General features: G+C 43.3%; 1 protein-coding gene across 2 annotated transcripts in view; it reads left to right on the plus strand.

The window, feature by feature from the left end:
- MVK (mevalonate kinase) overlaps nucleotides 1-20,001 on the plus strand; it is a 50,434-nt gene that overhangs the window by 10,631 nt on the left and 19,802 nt on the right. For both annotated transcript variants that reach the window (XM_077461321.1, XM_077461322.1), the window contains exons 4-8: nucleotides 8,909-9,053; nucleotides 13,778-13,933; nucleotides 14,148-14,251; nucleotides 15,885-15,930; nucleotides 18,533-18,623. In XM_077461321.1, the coding sequence (XP_077317447.1) occupies nucleotides 8,909-9,053; nucleotides 13,778-13,933; nucleotides 14,148-14,251; nucleotides 15,885-15,930; nucleotides 18,533-18,623 (542 nt within the window). The remainder of the gene's footprint in view (nucleotides 1-8,908; nucleotides 9,054-13,777; nucleotides 13,934-14,147; nucleotides 14,252-15,884; nucleotides 15,931-18,532; nucleotides 18,624-20,001) is intronic.

The raw sequence follows: 20,001 nt of genomic DNA on the forward strand, positions 1-20,001 counted from the left end.
TAAGGGAAGAAGTCTAGGAACTGTAAAAAGCCCACCTATGTTTTTTTTTTCTTCCATAGGTAAAATGTTGTATGCCTTTAGTCTCCATTAGAGGGAGTAAATGCACATACCTGATACGTTGCTTCTCAGGCAGCTCAGTGTCCAGCCAAAACAGCATGTGTGTTGTTTCAGCAGCCAGGGATTCTTAATTCAACAAAGTTTGGCATGTTCCTCTCCCCCCCCGGGGGAACTAAGGGGCTGGGGTACAGCAGCAGTTTGTACACTCCCCCCCTTTTCCCAGGGGGTGTGGTGGTGGCTTCCCTGTGTTGTATTTACCTCACTGTTTTACATGCTTAACGGAGTTTCCCCACAAAGCCATGTCAGTGCCTGCCATCGCCCCAGCCCTTGTCAATGGTAGGTAACATACTTGATTTTGTTATTATTATCCTGCCAGAGGGTGATCGCAGAGCCTCCCCTGGCAGACCAAATGCGCCACGTGCGGATTACTGTTCATTTGAAACAAGGGGGGGCGGGTTAGTGGCGAAGGGGCGTGCTGGGGACGCTGAGCAGAGCTCGCACTTGAGGTTTTTAAAACAGACGCTTCTCAGTAACAGAAGATCTCTATCAGATGCAAGAAGAGCTGGAAGTCTGACACACAGGACACAGGAGCGTTGGGGCACGTAAGGGATACATACAGACATTTCCAGTACAGGAAATACATTGTTACTCAGCACCAAGCTGAACCTTATAGCGGCATTGTATGCTAGACTATTACTCAGCAAATAGCACATTTACTTAGTGCCTCTGCTTTTGTGCTAGGCACTATGGCTTCCAAAAAAGACACCACAAAGGTAACAAAAATTCCACCCCCAGGCGCTGGGAACCCCAGTTGTGCCTCTACATTGTCATCCTCTCCTCAAATACCAAATATGGCAAGCCAAGATGAGTCATTGGAACCAATTGGTGGTGCAACTGCTTCTCACATTTCAGCCCCTGTATACATGACTGAAGATGCATTTTCCTCCGCCCTGGAGGGCCTATAAGGAAAATTAGTGGATTTAATCGCATCCTCCATCCAAAAGGATAGGAATTGTGTTAGATCCCCCTCCCCCACCTCAGACCCTTTGCCAAGGGAACAGTAGGTACAGGATGAGGTGATCAGGCGATCAGGAGGAAAACAAACCGATTACTCCTCTGCGGAGGAAATAACTGTAGGTGAACCCTTTTCAGCCTGGCAATCTGAGAAATTGCTGGTACAAACTCTTATGAAGATGGTTCGTTCCACTTTCATGCTACCCCTAACGGAGTCTGCTGAAAGTTTGGTTTCTTCCTTTGGTTCCTTAAAACCTTTACAGCCTTTTCATGCGTTTCCTGTCCAAGCATTACTAGAAAAGCTTATTTATGCTTAATGGGATCACACAGATAAGCATGTTCTCCCTCCAAAGAGATTCTCTGTTCTTAGGGGTTTTATCAAGTGGATGTAAAAAAGAAAAGGGCATGAGGATATCGCCTATGGGCGGAGTGTGCTGAAGGCAGCAGTATGGTATTTAATCACCTCTGCAAAAATACTGCCAATTTTGAAAAAAATATATATATTTTCCTTTTCTGCTATAAATCACATCACATAAATAAAAATAAAAAAATCTAATTTCTTCACCAGTTTATGCCAATATGTATTCTGCTACATATTTTTGGTAAAAAAAATGGCAATAAGCTATATTGATTGCTTTGCGCAAAAGTTAGTGTCTAAAAACGGAGTTTCTATTTTATTTTTTTACTAGTAATGGTGACAATCAGCGACTTATAGCAGGACTCCGATATTGCAACAGACATTCTGACACTGACACTTTGTAGGAACCAGTGACACTAATATCAGTGCTAAAAATGTGTACTGTCACTGTGCCAGCGGACATCACGTCCATGGTACCCGCCGATTGGCTCCCACTGTGTGTAATCGCCCATTTGCGCCCTCTACCTGGAAGTAGGAAAGTAGGATTGATTGTGTGTGTGTGTGTGTGTGTATGTATAATTATAATATTTATAAATAATCCTGTGCACAGCTGTCGTCCTGTAGCAGTAAAACTGCTATAGGGCAAGCGGTTAAGTTGTTACTGTTTGCACATCCTCCCTAAGGTTTTTATTGCTGTTGGCATCCCCATTTGTAAGGTTTTAACTTCATTCCTGGTAACGGTGCCTGGAAGTAAATAATGGGCAGCACTCTAAACCGCTAAAGTTTTTTGATTTGAATATATTTTCCCAAGGCGTCTTTCAGGACAGCACATGAGAGATGGTGACTCCTCCCACCAGACCACAGGAAACGCCTTCTTCCTCCAGATCTTTAAAGGGAGGCACCTCCCTACCACACCTCAGTTTTTGTGTTTCCTCAAGCCCGGAGGGAACATCTTTTAGGGGGGAGCCAGGATCTCTTAGGTGCTCCTGAGAGACAGGGTTTCCTCTCTTGATTTTTTTTTTTTTCCTTCTTTTTATAGAAGACCCCAGCCCTCCCACCTTACCAGGACTTTTAGCGGTGAGTTCGGGCTTCTCTTACCCCCAGGTGCTCGAGGAGAGCTGCAGTAGGTCCGGTGACCTGCTTCAGTATCCTGATGGATCTTGCCGCACTGGAAGTGACACTTCCCATTAGCAGTTCACCCCATCGGCACCCAGAGTAATTTCCGGCGGCCGGACGCAGGGCAGGAACTGGCCCCTATTTACGCTTCCGGTGCAGTGACACTATGGGAGACCAGAAGCTGCATACCTGCTATGGAAGCCGTGGCGTCTACAGCAGTGGGGGACAGGCACCAGCAAGGCTCAGGTAGGGGGCAGTTAATTAAGTCTGCCCATTTCCTTTTCCGGGGATTTCTTTTGTCTTCCCATTTTTTTTCTTTCCCCCTAGTGGCGAGGGCCTGTCTGGGCACTGGAGGCTGTATTTTCTTCCTAGTGCACCTTGTTGGGTGGTCCGCAGGCAGAGACTGGGTCTCACTAGCGGGCCCCCTGGGTTTTTTCCCTTTTTGTCTTTTTTCTCAGGCCAAAAGCTCTGACCCGGGGAAAAAGAGATGCTGCTCATGTAAGGCTTAGATGGGAGAAAATTGTAAAAAGCCCTATGCAGAACTTGCATTGCTTCTTTAATCAAAGAAGAATCTGCTTCCGTTTTGTGATGATTTGGTTGCCTCAGTAAAGAAAGAACTATATGCCACGATTCAGAAATTCCGTCACTCATTAGTTAGTCCAGCTGCTAGTCAGCCCTCCACTTCAGAGTCTTCTCAGGGTTCACTTCCTGTCCCAGGGGTTAGAGACTCTGTCTGAAGGTCCTTCTACCAGGGAAAAACAATCCTCCGCACCTTCCATCGAAGATTCGGAAGAGGAGGATGAAGTGGCTGAAGTGGCCCCCTCCAATTTAAGCTATCCCTGGAGGAAGTTGACAGGCTTCTTGGAGCCATACATGTTACCCTTGGCCTAAGGAAGGAAAAAAAAGGAACTAACGCTACATGACCGCATGCACACGGGTCTAAGTGAGCCTAAAGTTCAAACATTTCCGGTTCATTCTGTCATCTCGGACTCCATAGAGAGAGAATGTCAGGAGCCAGAGAGAAAACCTTTCTCCTCAAAAGCCCACAAGAGACGCTTTCCATTTGAGGAAGACCCCTCTGCGGTATGAAACAAGGACCTCAGGCTGGATGCTGCCTTCTCCCAGGTCTCTAGATCCACTGACCTGGCCTTTGAAGACATGGGATCCAATGGATAAGGGTATGGATCTCTTGCTCAAGAGATTCTGGCAATCGGTCATGAGCAATTTAAAGCCAGCTATGTGAAGCCAGGAACCTGGAGTATTGGGTTATTGCTGATTCACCTGATTCACCCAAACAGGAGATTATGGATTCCTTTTCTACCTTGGTACTCTGTGGTAGCCTATATAGCGGATGCTTCGGCCGAAGCAATTAGAATGTCGGCTAGATCAGCAGCTTTAACAAATTTGGCTAGAAGAGCATTATGGCTGAAGTCTTGGCCAGGTGATGTGGCATTGAAGAGTAAGCTCTGTGGGATTCCTTCCTCGGGTGACCTTCTCTTTGGCCCTGATCTAGATACCATTATTGACAGGACTGCCGACAGAAAGAAGTCCTTCCCAGTAAAGAAGAAGAAACCACCCTCAAACCGCTTTTTTCAACCTCAAGGTGCTCAGGAGCAGGATAATGAATCCCAGGGGAGGAGGAAGAAATGTTATGCACAAAAAGCTAAAGGCAAAGGCGGAATCTTTTTCCACCCTCCTACGCAAGCCAAAAAATCGCAATGACTCGACCCTGCGGGCAGACGGAAGGCTGCAAAATTTCCTTCCACAGTGGTCAGCCATAATATTAAATCAGTTTATATTGACCACTCTTTCTCAGGGCTACGCAATAGAGTTTACAGAATCCCCCCCCCCCCCCCCCCAGAAGATTTCTTGTGACAAATACCCCAAAGGATCCAGTAAAAGCCCTGGCCATGAAGTCCTCATAAATGGAGCTGATGCAGCAGGGTGCGGTGATTCAAGTACCACCAGAAGAATGGCAACAGGGTTTTTATTCTCATACTTTCTTGGTAAAGAAGCCAACAGGAAAATTCCGATTGATCCTCAATCTAAAACCTCTGAACAAATCTGTCAAGTACAGTAGGTTCAAGGTGGACTCGATTTTTTTTCAGTCAGAAATCTGCTCACCCCAGGATGTTATGTGGCGCCAATAAATTTAAGGGATGCATACCTGCATATCCCAATCTCGCTTCAGTCCCAGAAGTATCTCAGGTTGGCGGCAAAGATGGAAGGCGTGATTCATCATTTGCAGTTCAGGGCCTTGCCGTTGGGGCTGTCATCCTCACCTCGGATCTTTACCAAGGTAATGGCGGAAGCTCTAGCTCTGCCTCATCTTCAGGGAATCGCAGTGATTCCCTATTTGGACGACCTATTATTCTTTGCCCCCTCAAGGGAAAGGTTTCAGGACAATTTGGCCAAAGCACGCAGCCATTTGGAATCTCTAGGATGGATTCGAAACCTCCAGAAATCCTCCCTAAACCTGTCACAGGAGGTTCACTTTCTGGGCTACCAAATCAGTTCGGTAGAACAGAAGATTTTTCTCCCCTGCAAGAGAAAAGGGACAAGGTTCAGTGCACTGTGTCAATGCTGCAGACCAGCCAGCCAATAACGATAAGGCAAGTTTATGTCGGCATTAGGGGTACTGACCTCAACAATGCTGGTTATTCAGTGGGCAAGACTGCACTTCAGGTGTTTACAAACTTTTCTACTGAGGTCATGGGATCACAGCTTAAGATTTCTGGACATACAGGTGAAGATTTCAACCCGAGTGAAGGGGTCACTATGGTGGTGGAGGAGTCAGGAGATCCTATCAAGGGGTCTAGATTGAGCCTTTCTAGTTGAAAGAAGACTGACCACAGGCGCCAGCTCTTGGGGATGTGGGGCCCACCTAGAGGAAAACTTCGTCCAGGGAAGTTGGTCCAAGAAGGAGGTGACAAGGTCAAGAAATTGGAGAGCGCTAAAGGCGATCACCTTATCTCTACTAGGGTTCATGCAAGATCTCCAGTTTCAATGCGCTCAGGTCTTGACGGCTTATCTAAACAGACGGTGGGCACAAGGAGCAGATCCTTACAAGCACTGGCAAGGGAAATTCTTCTGTGGGTAGAGAAGCACTTGCTATCCCTGTCAGCAATCCACCTAAAGGGGACCCTGAACCGAGTGGTGGATTTTCTGACCACAAACCCAATGCAGGAGGCAGAGTGGTTTCTGAATCCGGAGGTCTTCCCAACAATTTCCAGTATGTGGGGACAGCCAGAGGTGGACCTGCCTCAAGAGGAAATGCACAGGTTCCTCAGTTTTTTTTCCTTAAAAAATATCAACACATCACTAGGGACAGACACTCTGACGTATACATGGATATTTCACCTTTGCTACTCTTTTCCCCTCCATTCCAGTTAATTTCAATGGTATTAAGGAAGATCTAACGGAAAATGTACCAGCCATCCTAATTACTCAGTTTTGGCTGAAAAGTGCCTGGTTCTCAACCGTTCTGGGAATGGTGACCAAGCCTGGTTGGCATCTACCTCCTCAGGCAGGATCTGATAATCCAGGGTCCAGTAAATCATCCAGAAGTGGCCAGTCTGTCTCTTGCAGCCTGGTATCTGAGGAGCAGCTCCTAAAGAGCAAGGGGTTTTCAGACCGTCTGATTTACAACATTAATATCAAGCAGAAAAAGAGTAACAAGGGCCATCTATATTAAAGTCTGGAATGTCTATAATTCATGGTGCGATTCACCTGCCCAAGACCCAAGGAGCCTTGCTTCCATCTTGGAGTTCTTGCAAGATGGGGCAGATAGGGGACTGACAGTTACTTTGAAAGTACAGGTTGCTGCACTAGTGGTTTTCTTAGAAAAATCTGTGGCCTCTGAACCGCTGGTAGTCAGATTTTTTTGTTGCACTGGTCAAGAATTTCCCTAATGCCGCGTACACACGGTCAGACTATCCGGCGGACTTTCCGGCGGTTTGTCCACCAGACTAAGTACACCGGACTTTTTGAACAAGCGGACCTGCCCACACACAACTGGACTTTTCCGGTGGACTAGGTCTGCCAGACTATGGCGGGAGTCCGCCGTTCTTTTGAAATGAACGGACTTGCCCACACACACGGAGGAAAGTCCGTTAATTTTGAACGTGGCTCCAGGTAGCCAGGACTAGCGAAGGAAGTCAATGTCACTGCTGAGATTGACACCTCGCTGGCCCCGTCACCTGGTATGGACTTAAAGGGGAAGCCCTATGCCAAAAAAAATGACGTGGGGGTCCTCCATAAGGTCCATATAATACCCCCCCACCCCAAAGCACCTTGTCCCCATGTTGATAAGGACAAGGGCCTCTTCCCGACAACCCTGGCCATTGGTTGTCGGGGTCTGCGGGCGGGGGGCTTATCGGAATCCGGGAGGAACCCAGATACCGGCCCCCCACCCTATGTGAATGAGTATGGTGTACAATGTACCCCTACCCATTCACCTGGTAAAAAAAAAATGTAAATAAAACACAACACAAAGTTTTAAAATAATTTATTGCACAGCTCCGGGGGTCTTCTTCCATCTTGGGGGGTCTTCTCCCCGGACTCCTCCGCTATCTTCTGCTCTTTTGCTAGCTCTTTTACTAGCGGAGGAGCCCGGCTTTCTTCTTCGTCGCTGTCGGAGGGTCGTCTTCCGACTTCGTGGGTCTTGTCCCCCTCTTCGGTTCTTCTTGCCGGGCCTCCGCTCCTTCTTCCAGCTCTTTCACTAGTGGTGGCCCGGTCTTCTGTCGTCGCTGCCACCGCCTTCTCTTTTTTTCTTATCTTCTTCCTTGAGATGTTGACTCGACGCTGTCTCTGGCCGTAATGACAGGGACGCGTTGTGCGGCGACTTATATAGGGACAATGGGCGGGGTCACCGGGTGATGTCACAGTCCCAGCATCCTCCAGCATCAGTGTTTCCGGATAGAGTTATTCTTAGGACAGACCCAAAGTTCTTTACCAAAAGTAGGTTCAATGCATAAGTGCTCAAAGACATTGTGCTCCCAACCTTCTGTGCTACCCTTTGGGGGAGAAGGAAACCTTTTTTCATACTTTGGATGTCAAAAGGATTTTGTTGCGCTATCTAGAAATGACAAAGAACCTTAGATGTGCAGGCTCGTTGTTTGTCCTTTTTTCGGGCAATAAGAAAGGTTGCCAAGCTTCTAAAGGATCATTAGCCAGATGGCTGAAGTTATCCATCCTGGAAGCATACCCGCATGCAGAGTTGTCTCCACCAGATGGAATTCGTGCACACTCAACCAGAATGCTTGCGGCCATTTGGGCAGAAAGAGCTGGTCCCACCCCTGAACAAATTTGCAAGGCGGCAACGTGGTCAAGTTTCCGCACCTTTTGTGCGACATTACAGGCTGGACTTCACATCTGCCAGCAATCAGCCATTTGGCAGAAAGGTTCTGCAGGCTGTTGTCCTGCCCTAAGGGGGTAAGTCTCTGTTATCCTCTCAAGTGCTGTCCTGAAAGACACCTTGGGAAAATTCAAGTTGGACTTACCGGTAACTTGTTTTCCAGAAGTCTTTCAAGACAGCAATGACCCGCCCTATTAGTTTGGTGTACCATGCTGTGACTAACATATGTGCTTATGTGTTCCAGCTGGGGCCGGAGGTTCTCTTCTACCACTGAGGTGTGGTACCAAGGAGGTGCCTCCCTTTTAAAGACCTGGAGAAAGAAGGTGTTTCCTGTGGTCTGGTGGGAGGAGTCCATATCTCTCAGGTGCTGTTTTGAAAGACTTCAAAAGTGCTTTACCACTGTTATAGGGGCGCTTTGAACCCTTTATTCGCCTGCTAGCGGGGGTTAAAAGTGCCACGCTAGCGACCAAAAGAGCCCCTATAACAGCGGTAAAGCGCTTGATTTCAATGGCAGGGGCGGTGGAGGAGCAGTGTATACATTGCTCCTTCGCCGCCCCAAAGATGCTGCTTGCAGGACTTTTTCTAATGTCCTGCAAGCACACCGCCCCAGTGTGAAAGCACTCGGGCTCTCACACTCGGACTGCAGGATGGCGTTTTTCAGGCGCTTTACGGGTGCTATTTTTAGCCTAAAGGCGCCTGAAAAATGCCTCCAGTGTTGAAAGGGGTCTAATTGAACAAGCTGAAGTTATAAGCTTATTGGTTACCATGCACAGCTCCACCAGATCCTGTGTGCTCCAGTTTCAGCAAATCTCCGCTTTTGTGTCACAAAGATAAAGGGTGAAAGGGAAATCTCCCTATTTAAGTATGTGGAGTGTGCTCCCTGTAGACAGTAATAAAAACCCAGCAGAGGTTCTAACATTTTCTACGTTATTCCTACTCTAAATAAGAAAAAAAAAGTTTTGGTGGGGTTTGGTTTTCGTTTTTATATATTTTTTTTCTTTTTGTAGGTGACCCTGAACACGAGCCTGTGAGCCCCAGTTCAGAACAGCTGGATTTACTGAAGACATTTGCAGGCTTTCCTGAAGGATCTAAAGACACAGAAAGACTTGCTGCCCTGGCTTTTCTCTACCTCTACCTTTCCATCTGTGGGCGGTGAGTGACACTTCCTATAAATATTTAAACTAGGTCTAATGAATTATCCTGAAGAGTAGTGTTTTATGTGTCAATTCCCTGTCACATATTTGTCAAATTTCTTGAAAATTTTGGCTGTGTACCAAGATATCTAAAGTTACCAGCATGATAAGGCATGCCTGCACCTATTGTTTCTGAAGAATCGCTTAGTTCAAAAGATTCTCTGCTTAGACGTATAGGAAAACGACAAGCAGCACCCCTTCTTTATTGTAGTAAATGAGCCACAGCTTAAAATAAGGTCACACACTGACAGATAATGTCCTGCCGGACATACACTATATTACCAAAAAGTATTGGGATGTCTGCCTTTACGCGCACATGAACTATCTCCGCTCTAATTCACCCCAAAGGTGTTCTATTGGGTTGAGGTCAGAACTCTGTGCAGGCCAGTCAAGTTCCTCCACCCCAAACTCTCTAATTTATGTCTTTATGGACCTTGCTTTGTGCACTGGTGCGCAGTCATGTTGGAACAGGAAGGGTCCATCCCCAAACTGTTGCCACTAAATTGTCCAAAATGTCTTGGTATGCTGAAACCTTAATGCCCCGTACACACGAGAGGGATTAAGTCTGACAGACTTCCGACGGAGTTCTAGCGGAGTTCCGCCGGAGTTCTGGCGGACTTTTCGACCGAACGGACTTGACCACACACCATCACACCAAACTCCGACGGAGTCGAACGTGATGACGTACGACTGGATTCGACGTAGGAAGTTCATAGACAGTAGCCAATAGCTGCCCTAGCGTCGGTTTTAGTCCGTCGGAGTAGCACACACACGAGCGAATTTTTCTAAGGGGACCGGGTCCGGCGGAGTTCCGTCGGGAAAATTTGAAGCATGCTTCATTTCTAAAGTCCGTCAGACTTTTGCGAAGCTAAAGTCCGTTGCAGCCCACACACGAGCGGATAGTCCGCCGGACTCAGTCCGTCGGAGTTTGGATGTCGAAAAGTCCGCTCGTGTGTACGGGGCATAAGAGGTCCCTTTACTGGAACTAGAGAGTTCTGGTGTGCAGAGTCCTGACCTAAACCCGAAAGAACACCTTTGGGATGAATTAGAGCGGAGACTGCAAGCCAGGCCTTCTCATCCAACATTAAAGGAGTTATAAAGTGTCCAAAATGTCTTAGTATGCTGATGCCTTAAGATTTCCCTTCAGTGAAACTAGGGGGCCAAGTCCAACCATTGAAAAATAACCCAACACTATAACCCCCCCCCCCCACCAAATGATTTGGGCCAGTACACAAAGCAAGAACCATAAAGTCATGGATGAGCGAGTCTGTGTTGGAAGAACTTAACTGGCCTGCACAGAGTCCTGACCTCAACACGATAGAATAACTTTGGGATGATTTAGAGTGGAGCCGAGCCAGGCCTTCGCATCCAATATCAGTGCCTGACCTCAAATGCGCTTCTGGAAGAATGGTCACACATTTCCATAGACACACTCCTAAACCTTGTGAACAGCCTACTCAGAAGACTTGAAGCTGTTATAGCTGCAAAGGGTGTGCCAACGCAATATTGAACCCTACAGACTAAGAATGGAATGTGATTTAAAGTTCATGTGTAAGTAAAGGCAGGTGTCCCAATACTTTTGTACTCTGATGCCGCGTACACACGGGCGGATTGTATGGCGTACTTAGTCTGTCGAAACACATTTCAGCGGACAATCCGCTCGTGTGTGTGGGCTTCAGCTGACTTTTTCAGCGTGCAGTCCGGAGTACTAAGTATTTCGGTTTTTTTGAAATTCTGTACGTCGTACTTTGGTTTCAGCGGACAATACGGTCGTCAGTATGCTAGTTCGACGGACTAAGAATGGCGCATGCCCAGAAAGGATTTACACGGCGGAAGGGTGCTTTGCTGTGTCTTGGACTTCCTATTTCTAGTCCCGTCGTACGTGCTGTACACGTCATCGCGCAAGCTTTCAACGGACTGTTTGTGCATCCGTGTGTGGTCAAGTCCGTTCAGTGGAAAGTACGACGGACTGTCCGTCGGATTGTATGACGGACTAAGTATGCCATACAATCCGCTCGTGTGTACGCAGCATGACTGTGGGGTGGTGAGGAGAATCCCCTGCTCTCAGAATGCAAAGATCTCTAAAATTCCTTCACATACAAAAGCGTTTTTTTGCATAACAGTGGATGAATTTACCATACAATCAATCCCCTGTGGTCAAACTCCTCTCTCTGACAATCTCAGATGCTCAGTTGGTTTTAACATGGCATACAGTAAACCTCTTGCCACCTGTGTTTCACTGAAGAATTTAAAGTGATACTAATGTATTTTTTTTTTTGTTTGTTTTAAAATAGCAAACGTGTTATACTTGCCTGCCCTGTACAGTGGGTTTTGCACAGAGCAGCCCAGATCCTCCTCTTCTCGGGTTCCTCCCTCCTGCCGATTCCCCCCACAGCAAGCAACTGTGCTGTGTGACCATTCAGACAAGGAGCCGAGGCCCAACCCCTCTCTCTCACCTCATGGACTCACTGACTTTGACAGCAGCGGGAGCCAATGGTGCCCACTGTATGTCTCAGCCAATCGGGAAGGGAGGAGTCTTGTACAGCCAAGTCTCTTGTGCAAAATCGCTGGATCCAGATGGAACTTGGGTAAGTAAGAGGAGAGCTGCTGAACACAGAAGGTTTTTATCTTAATGCATAGAATGACTTAAGGTATAAAACCTTCTGCCTTTACAACCACTTTATAACATTTCTTCAATTAAAGTATAATTAAAGGCAAAACCTTTTTTTGTTTTTCTTGTTTTGGATAGAGGGGAGATAGATTAGAACTCTTGTCAGCTTTCAATGCCGTCTGTGCCCACGTTAAGGAGATTCTCCCTCTATATTTGTCATATTTACCATTATCATTGAAAGCGAAAGTAAAAGAAAATCCCAAATTTTGGGTTGTCTCCAGAAAAGTAACAGGGGAAATCTTCCAATGGGAATACTAGTGCTGGTGACCTGGGGGTCCCTAAGGAATTCCCTTTATTTTCAGGGATTTCATGTTTGGCCATGGGACAGGAAGTGAAGGGATATCTCCCCAATGGGACACAAATGGCAAAAAAAAAAATCTCACGGGGGTTATAACCCTACCTTGCTCTATGCAAAATGAAAAAAAAAAAAAGATTTTGCCTATAGTTCAACTTTAAGGGAGGAATTTGAATCTCCCTCTCCCTCTTCTTTATTTTACTATTTCTAGCCTTGGCCTGCAATTTGCATGTAATACAGAACCTATAATAACCCAACAATTTTTAAGTCCCTTTTGAAAACCTGAAAAGTCCAGATAGTATCACGTTAGTTTCTACCTACTATTCTACAATTAGTGCTATCTCCAAAGCTAGATACCAAAAGGTGCAACTCAAGTGGTCCTTGCCTGCTCTTCAACTCACTGACCAGGATTGGTTGACATTTGAAAGACACCTATGAATTCTCAAGCCTCCTACACATGATCGGATTGTTGGCCAACAAAACCGCTGACTTTTTTCCGAAAGGTGTTGGCCTAAACTTGTCTTGCATACATATGGAACACAATTGTTGGGCAACAAATACGAATGTAGTGACATACTACATTGTTTTTGGGCTCCTTCTGCTAATTTTGTGTTAGTAGAAGTTTGAGTGTTGAGTCGTGCTTTTCAGTTCGTTTCTGAACGGCCGTTCGTCAACCAGACATGTTGCGAAATCGGAGGAGATAACATGTTATTTATTATTGGCCAATTTTTTGGTTGAATAATGATTTGTTATATTTTCTTTTTTGGATGCATAGAATGTACTTTTTGGTTCAGTTCTATTGGCAGATAACATGTCGTCTAATTTTTTGTTTTCTTTTTTTATTGCACAATAAAAAAATTGTGGAGAATAATACTTGGTTATGTGTTTTACTTTAAATGGCAGGTTAGGAGTGGGCAGTTACATTTAAAAAAATCCAATGTAGAGTTGACAAGGGACACCAACATAGTTGTATCTTTGATCTTAAAACTATGGGATAATGGTGTTGTGGTAACTTGCCCAAAAAAAAAAAGAAGCATAATAATATTATTCTTGATATTGCGAGAAAAAAAAAGCCTTTAAAAATTAGCTTGCAATAACTCCATCAGTATCACCAGCAAAGCAGCTTCATTATTATCTCATTAAAGAAGAGAATGTGCGCTGCATTTCGAGATTTCATAATTTGCCACATCACGAATGTTAATTCTCCATTACGAATGCTAGTTTACAAGACCGACCGCTTCTGGCTTGTCCTTGCTTCCGAGCCTGCGTGTTTGGACTTTTGTAAAATCCAACAACGTACATTTGTACGCGGAAAATTTTAAAACATGCTAGCCAACATTTGGCTCCAATCATGGTCGGACATTTCGTCAACAGCCTGTCATCGAACATTTCCCGATCGTTTGTACGAGGCTTTAGTGATTTTTCTCTAAGGACAGAGTAATACATCTGATATTGCTTCATAATAGTCGTTTTACATCTTATATATTGTATAAAGTGGGCCTGTGCCAGTTTGAGTTTTACATGTATTTTCTTATAACAAATGTAAACCTTGTTTTATCTTTATTCTGTAATCGAAGTGCTTATCCCAGAACGTATCATAGTCCTCAACGCTCTTTAAATTTTGAGACAGTAGATACTTCCAAACAGCACTAAGAGATGTTTGGGAATTGTTTAACTGTACTACTAAATGCTTTCTGAACTTTTATAATTGTTCTAGAGATATCAAGGGGTTGAATATCGAGGTTTGGTCTCAGCTACCTCCAGGAGCTGGTTTGGGGTCTAGCGCTGCCTATTCTGTTTGTCTGGCTGCTGCCTTGCTAACTGTCTCTGGAAAGATTTCATGCCCAGTGCAGGAAGGCACAGAAGATGCCAGGTATGAAGTTTGCTTTATTCCAATTTGGTTTTAATTGGGACATTATAAGCATAGTGAAGTCCACACTACTTACTGTATTTAATATGGCTTCCAATATTAATGTATAACACTTGCATGATCATTTTTTAATATACATACCGTGATATTCTTTTGTCTTTTTATTTATTTTTTTACCTTGGTAACCTAAATACTAAAACAATGTTTTTTTTGATAGGTGGACAGAGACTGAGTTAAAGCTCATTAATAATTGGGCATTTCAGGGGGAAAAGGTAATCCATGGGAATCCATCTGGTGTGGATAATGCTGTAGCAACACTAGGTAAGTAGTAATGTCCAGAAGTCCAAGTAGTAGGGTGGCATACTTAGTCTAATGCCGCGTACACACGATCGGAAAAAGCTCTGATGGTTTTCCCGATGGAATTCGGCTCAAGCTGTCTTGCCTACACACGGTCACACCAAATTCCGATCGTTTATAACGCGGTGAAGTACAACACGTACAATGCGACTAGAAAAAGGAAGTTCAATAGCTAGTAGCCAATAGCTTCTGCCTCAAAGTTGAATCTGAGCATGCGTGATTTTTGGCGTGTCGGAATTGCATACACACGATCGGAATTACCGATAGAAAGTTTTTCCGTCTGGAAAATCGAGAACATGCTATAAATTTTTGGCTGGCGGGAATTCGGACAGCTAAATTCCGATGGAGCATACACACGGTCGCATTTTCCGATGAAAAGCTCTCATCGGTCTTTTTCTGGCCGGAATTCTGATAGTGTATACGTGGCATTAGTTGATACATATGCTGCTGTTTGTGCTTACTGTATGTCATTAACTATAGGTTCACCATTATTTTGTTTAAACCTTTTTAGTGACTGTATGCTTAGTATATGTGTAAGTGATCAGAAACACACAGCGTACAGCAGGGGAATGTCAGTTTGTATGTGGCTAGCACCCTTATTAGCAGCTCAAGGGCCCTGGACACAATTCCCACTTAAAATACTGTCTACATGAAGTTTTCATATTCTCTTCATGTCTGTATGGATTTTTTTTTTTTTTTTCCACAATCCAAAGGCATACCAACATGTCAATTGGCATCCACCCTGTTTTGGGTTTCCACTAGAGGTGCGCCAAATGGGAATTTTGGTACAGAAAATGCAGGATGCACTTGGCTGAAAACCGAAAGTGGCAGTTTAAAAAAATATATTTATAATTTTTATATATAATTTTATTGTATTTGAATTTTTAACTAATATCAATTTTAAATGAATATGAATGTATTGTCAGCCAGTATTGGCACTTTTAGCGCAAGAAAAGCTCAAGGAAAAATGTATCCCTCTAAATTCTATGTATATCTGCACACTGGTCCGTCGGGCTTCCATTGTGGTGTTAAAAATCCTGCTTGCTGCATTTTTGCTCAGTTAAAAAACTGCACAAAAAACACACCTCCCAGTGGAAATGCATTGAAAACGCAGCAAGAACACATCATTAACACATCTGTGTTTAATGAGGTTTTGGAGTCACATGACCTATGAAAAACACTATAAGCATGGTAAAATCGTGGCAAAATCAACGCAAATTCGCTGTAAAGTCACAGCAAAATCGCGTACGTTTTCGTTGCCATTATCTGCTTTTTGTTCTCTTATTAGCTGAATGCCGATAATACCATTTTCTGCCCAAATGTTTCGGTGGCCGAAATTTCGGTGCATCTCAAGTTTCCACATGTTTAGCACTGGTCAGGACTATAGATTGTGAAATTTATAGGACTAATATGAATGGCTTTGAAAACCATTTCCCTCAAAATCATTGAGGGAACAAAATTCAACCGAAGTATACAGACTACATTTCCTCTGGTTCTCTGAATTATTCATTGGCTGACTGATATATTTTTGTTCTGTTGGACTGTGCTTTTTGCTTGATACAGCTTTGATAATGTAACTTGATTTACTTCCCTTTAGGTGGTGCTTTACAGTATCAAGCTGGACAAATAACCCCGATGAAGAGGTATATATTTTTTTTATGCTGACCTTTTTCATTGTTCTTTTTGAATACTTTTCATTTAATTAATTAGTGCTGTCATAGAGAACACTGAATGCAACGATTGAAAAAAAAAAAGACAAGCTTATACAATGCAAGATCAACCTAAGCAGGGTAGCTAGTACCAATATACATGAGTACACTAATTCATATTATTGAAGAAGATACATTGGGCCCCAAATGATTCTCTTTCTGGCAATCAATTATAGCTATTATAAATAGTATTTTGCAAGCAAACATTGCTTTAGATCCTGATCAAGTCTCCTAGGAGCGTTAGATGAAGAAGTATTATTAGCGGATGTTTTCGCTCCAATTAACAGTTTACTCTTTCTTTCACGTAAGAAAATTGCATCAGAATGGCTACCCCCACATCCACCAACTCAAGCGGAGAGATTATAGCAGGTCAACAATACACTTCCTAGAGAAAAGCTAATCTTTTAAAATAAAGGTTGTCCCAATAAATGTAGTAAAGGGTGGGATCCATGGTTGTCATTACTGGGACTGGCCCCAATGTCATTAGCTCTACAAAAGCTTTTTTTAGATGGTCTGGGTGGCAGCCCCTACTGGTAACTACAGGTTGACATACCACTATAACCCAGGGAGCACACACTAGGTAACTTGCCACTGATTCGCAAAAGCTATCTGATCACTTTCTGCCCGTGTAAGCATATTCGTTTGGTCGGAAGCACACAAGTTTAATTGTTTTTTGCTGATACTGATACCAATGGGGACCTTGGGCACAGGGAGTAGTGTACAAATGTATACTATATGATCACTGTGCTAGTCCATCATGGGATGACCATTGTTATATCTGCATCCAATATGTATTTGTATACAATAAAGTACTATACATACGTACCATCCATTTTCAACTGGTACTGCAATGTGGCCACACAAGGTCTTATGACACGTGCACACGATCGGAAATTCAGCCAGCAAAAGACCGATAAGAGCTTTTGGTCGGAAAATGCAACCGTGTGTATGCTCCATCGGACTTTTGATGGCCGAATTCCAGCCAGCAAAAGATTGAGAGCATGTTCTCAATTTTTCGATCGGAAAAAGTTCAGATCAGAAATTCCAATCGTCTGTACCAATTCCGACGCGCAAAATTCCTACGCATGCTCGGAAACAATTCGACGCATGCTCGGAAGCATTGAACTTTATTTTCTCGGCTCATCATGGTGTTGTATGTCACTGCGTTCTTAACGGTCGAAAGTTCGGCAAACTTTTGTGTGACCGTGTGTAAGCAAGCCAACCTTGAGCAGAATTCAAACCATCCAAGATTTTTCTGATGGAAAATCCGCTCGTGTGTACGCGGCATATCAAATTATTTTGCTTTTGTTTTGGTTCATTTTTATTTAATTTACACTTACTGAATGAGTAAAACTCCAAATGCTATTTTCCAAAAAAGAAAAAAAGAAAAACATACATTTATTAATATTTGCAGTCAATGTTCAACAACCTCTGAAATGCAGAAAAAAACTAATCACCATTCTTTGAGCTGCAGAAACTTTTCTTGTTTATTAAAATGGCAATATTTTCTTATAAAGCTCTCTTCATCGCAAAACATGTCAGAGGTGACAACTGCTGTCTTTTAAATAAACAGGAAATTCTGCATCTTGATTCATTTTTTTTATTTTATTTTTTTTATCTGACAATTTGCCTGGAGTAAGAGTCAAACTGGCACACTGGGGTATTGCAAGGGAGCTAGTGGTGAGCCACCCAGTTTAGGCACTATGCATTTTTTTATTTTTTAACAAGATAATCGGATTATAACTTGAATAATAAGAGTTTTTATATATTTCCCTGAATTCAACTTGATAATAGACCTGGTAATTAAAAAAAGCACCTACTGTAGACTTATTTGAGAAAACTTTCAGACGTCTATTAGAGTGCTGTTAGAGCCCTCAAGCCCATGGCACCCTCACCTGAAAGTTGTAACATTTCCTGTGTAAAAAGGCTGGCTTGACCCATCCCGTTGGTCCAAAAGCAGGGTTAGAAGGTACAAGGGGCAGGCCAATCTGACACTAACAGGAAGTGCCCCGGGTTAATTTTCTTTTTCTGTTACACATACAAAACTAGTACATCGTTTTTTGTTTTTTCACAAAATGCAAAAAAAAATAAAAAAATAAAAATGATTTTGTTTGGTTACGTGCGCTTGTTCCAGACCACATTTAATTAACTCTGTACTTTCTATTCTAAGGCAACATTCAAAATTGACTTTTTGTTTGAGCAGGCATCTCAAATACCATATATCTTTTAAAACACTCCCTAGAAAACCAAAACACATACCAAACATTAGGTATTCTAGTTTGTATGTTGGCCAAAATATATAAGTTTGTCCTATACGAAGCCATTTTAATTTTCAAACTACTGTAAGTTTCATCAAGATTTGTGTATAAATACTGTAAGCCCAAAGCAATCGATAGGGTCATATTAAAGAATCGGATCCATTGTAGAAGTTCATTTTACTCCTGCATTTCTATTAGCGAAACATTGTTTCTGTTTTCCAGCAGGTTGCTGAAATGTTACAGCGGACCCAGTATAATATATTGTGGCCTCTTTCCAGGGTACCATTGCTACAGATTTTGCTCACCAACACAAGAGTACCACGCAGCACAAAGATCCTGGTGGCAGGAGTGAAAGATAAGCTACTCAAGGTTTGGGCTTTTCCCTTGAAAGTATATATATATTAACCTTTTCATACACACGTGTACCTGTTTAATTTCAGGTTTGGGAAAATCGTGTTATTTTTAAAGGCTATATGGTTACCAAATTAGCTGAAGAAAATATAAGGCAATAGCTACATTATCTGTTTTCCTGTTGAGATTTACATCCTGAATGAGTGGCATTAACTACTACTGCCTATTATGAGAAACGAAAAAAAACCTACAAATACATTGATCAGTTGGCACCACCAAGGTGGCTAGACATATTATTGCTTATCCGCTTCTAAAGGGGCTTAAAGAACTCCATAAAGTCCATAAAGAAAATCACCCAGGTCTGTAGGGAGGTTTTTACAGCTAGGCAGGGCTCCATTTTAGAGAAATGTACTCTCGCCTTCTGTCCTGTTGAAAACGGGAAGTTAGTGAACAATCTGCAACACAGACAGAAAAAACAGGGGTTCTTTCCTTCCTCCAACATAATAAAGAAAAGCACTTTTATTTGTCAATTATTTGTTTTTTTAGAGGGCCCCCTTACTTCCTGTCATATAAAAAAAACTTGTCTGTGGGACAGGAAATGAGGATACATTTCTCAAGGGCCTGGTTCACACCTGTGCGGGTTGCAGTTTGCATATTGCAGGTGCATTTTTATGTTTTTCAATACATGCTTTTCATCCATTGAAGTCAATGGAACCAAAAACTAGAAAAAAGTCCCTGGCCCTTTCCATAAAATGCACAGATGTGAACTACATCCATAGGAAACCTGGTTAAATGGACTGTAGTGTGTGTCTGCAAAACTGAAAAAGCGCTAAAAAATGCATAGGTGTGAACCACGCCTTAAGGAGATCCACATAGCAGTAAAAACCTGACAAAGGTTCCCCATTATATTCAAAACAAAAAAAGACTTTTATACTTTTAAATCATATGTAAACTCTAACAATGCTCTTTTTGGTCTGTTAAATATACAGTTAAAAGCAATTGCCTATATCTGTTCGATAAGTGCTAAAAATATCTGTTGATCCTACCTGGAGCACCAAGAGTTACCTCAATACTAGCACTACTGGGAGCTGTTACATTTCCCGCTTACAGTTAGTATTACTGCAGAATGGAGCACTGATATCATCTGCATCATCTAACATTCAGCATTGAGGAACCACTTTTCCCCTGCTGGTCCTACTGCAGTGACAAGTGGAACACTCCTTGGTTCATCCCTGCCCATCTACAATGACTTAGTCACCTTTGGAGCCTGATGCTACTTTTCAAAGCAGTTGAGTTTGTGACTATCTGAGGTCTTGCCTCATATTCAAAGCAAGTTACCTTTCATCTGTCCTCTACCAGTGCTGTCCCTAATCTAAGCTCCTTTTAGTTCCTAAGA

Source organism: Lithobates pipiens, unplaced genomic scaffold, assembly GCF_037356315.1.
Source record: "Lithobates pipiens isolate NorthernLeopardFrog02 unplaced genomic scaffold, aLitPip1_a1.2 Scaffold_3, whole genome shotgun sequence".
In the NCBI taxonomy this organism is placed as follows: domain Eukaryota; kingdom Metazoa; phylum Chordata; class Amphibia; order Anura; family Ranidae; genus Lithobates; species Lithobates pipiens.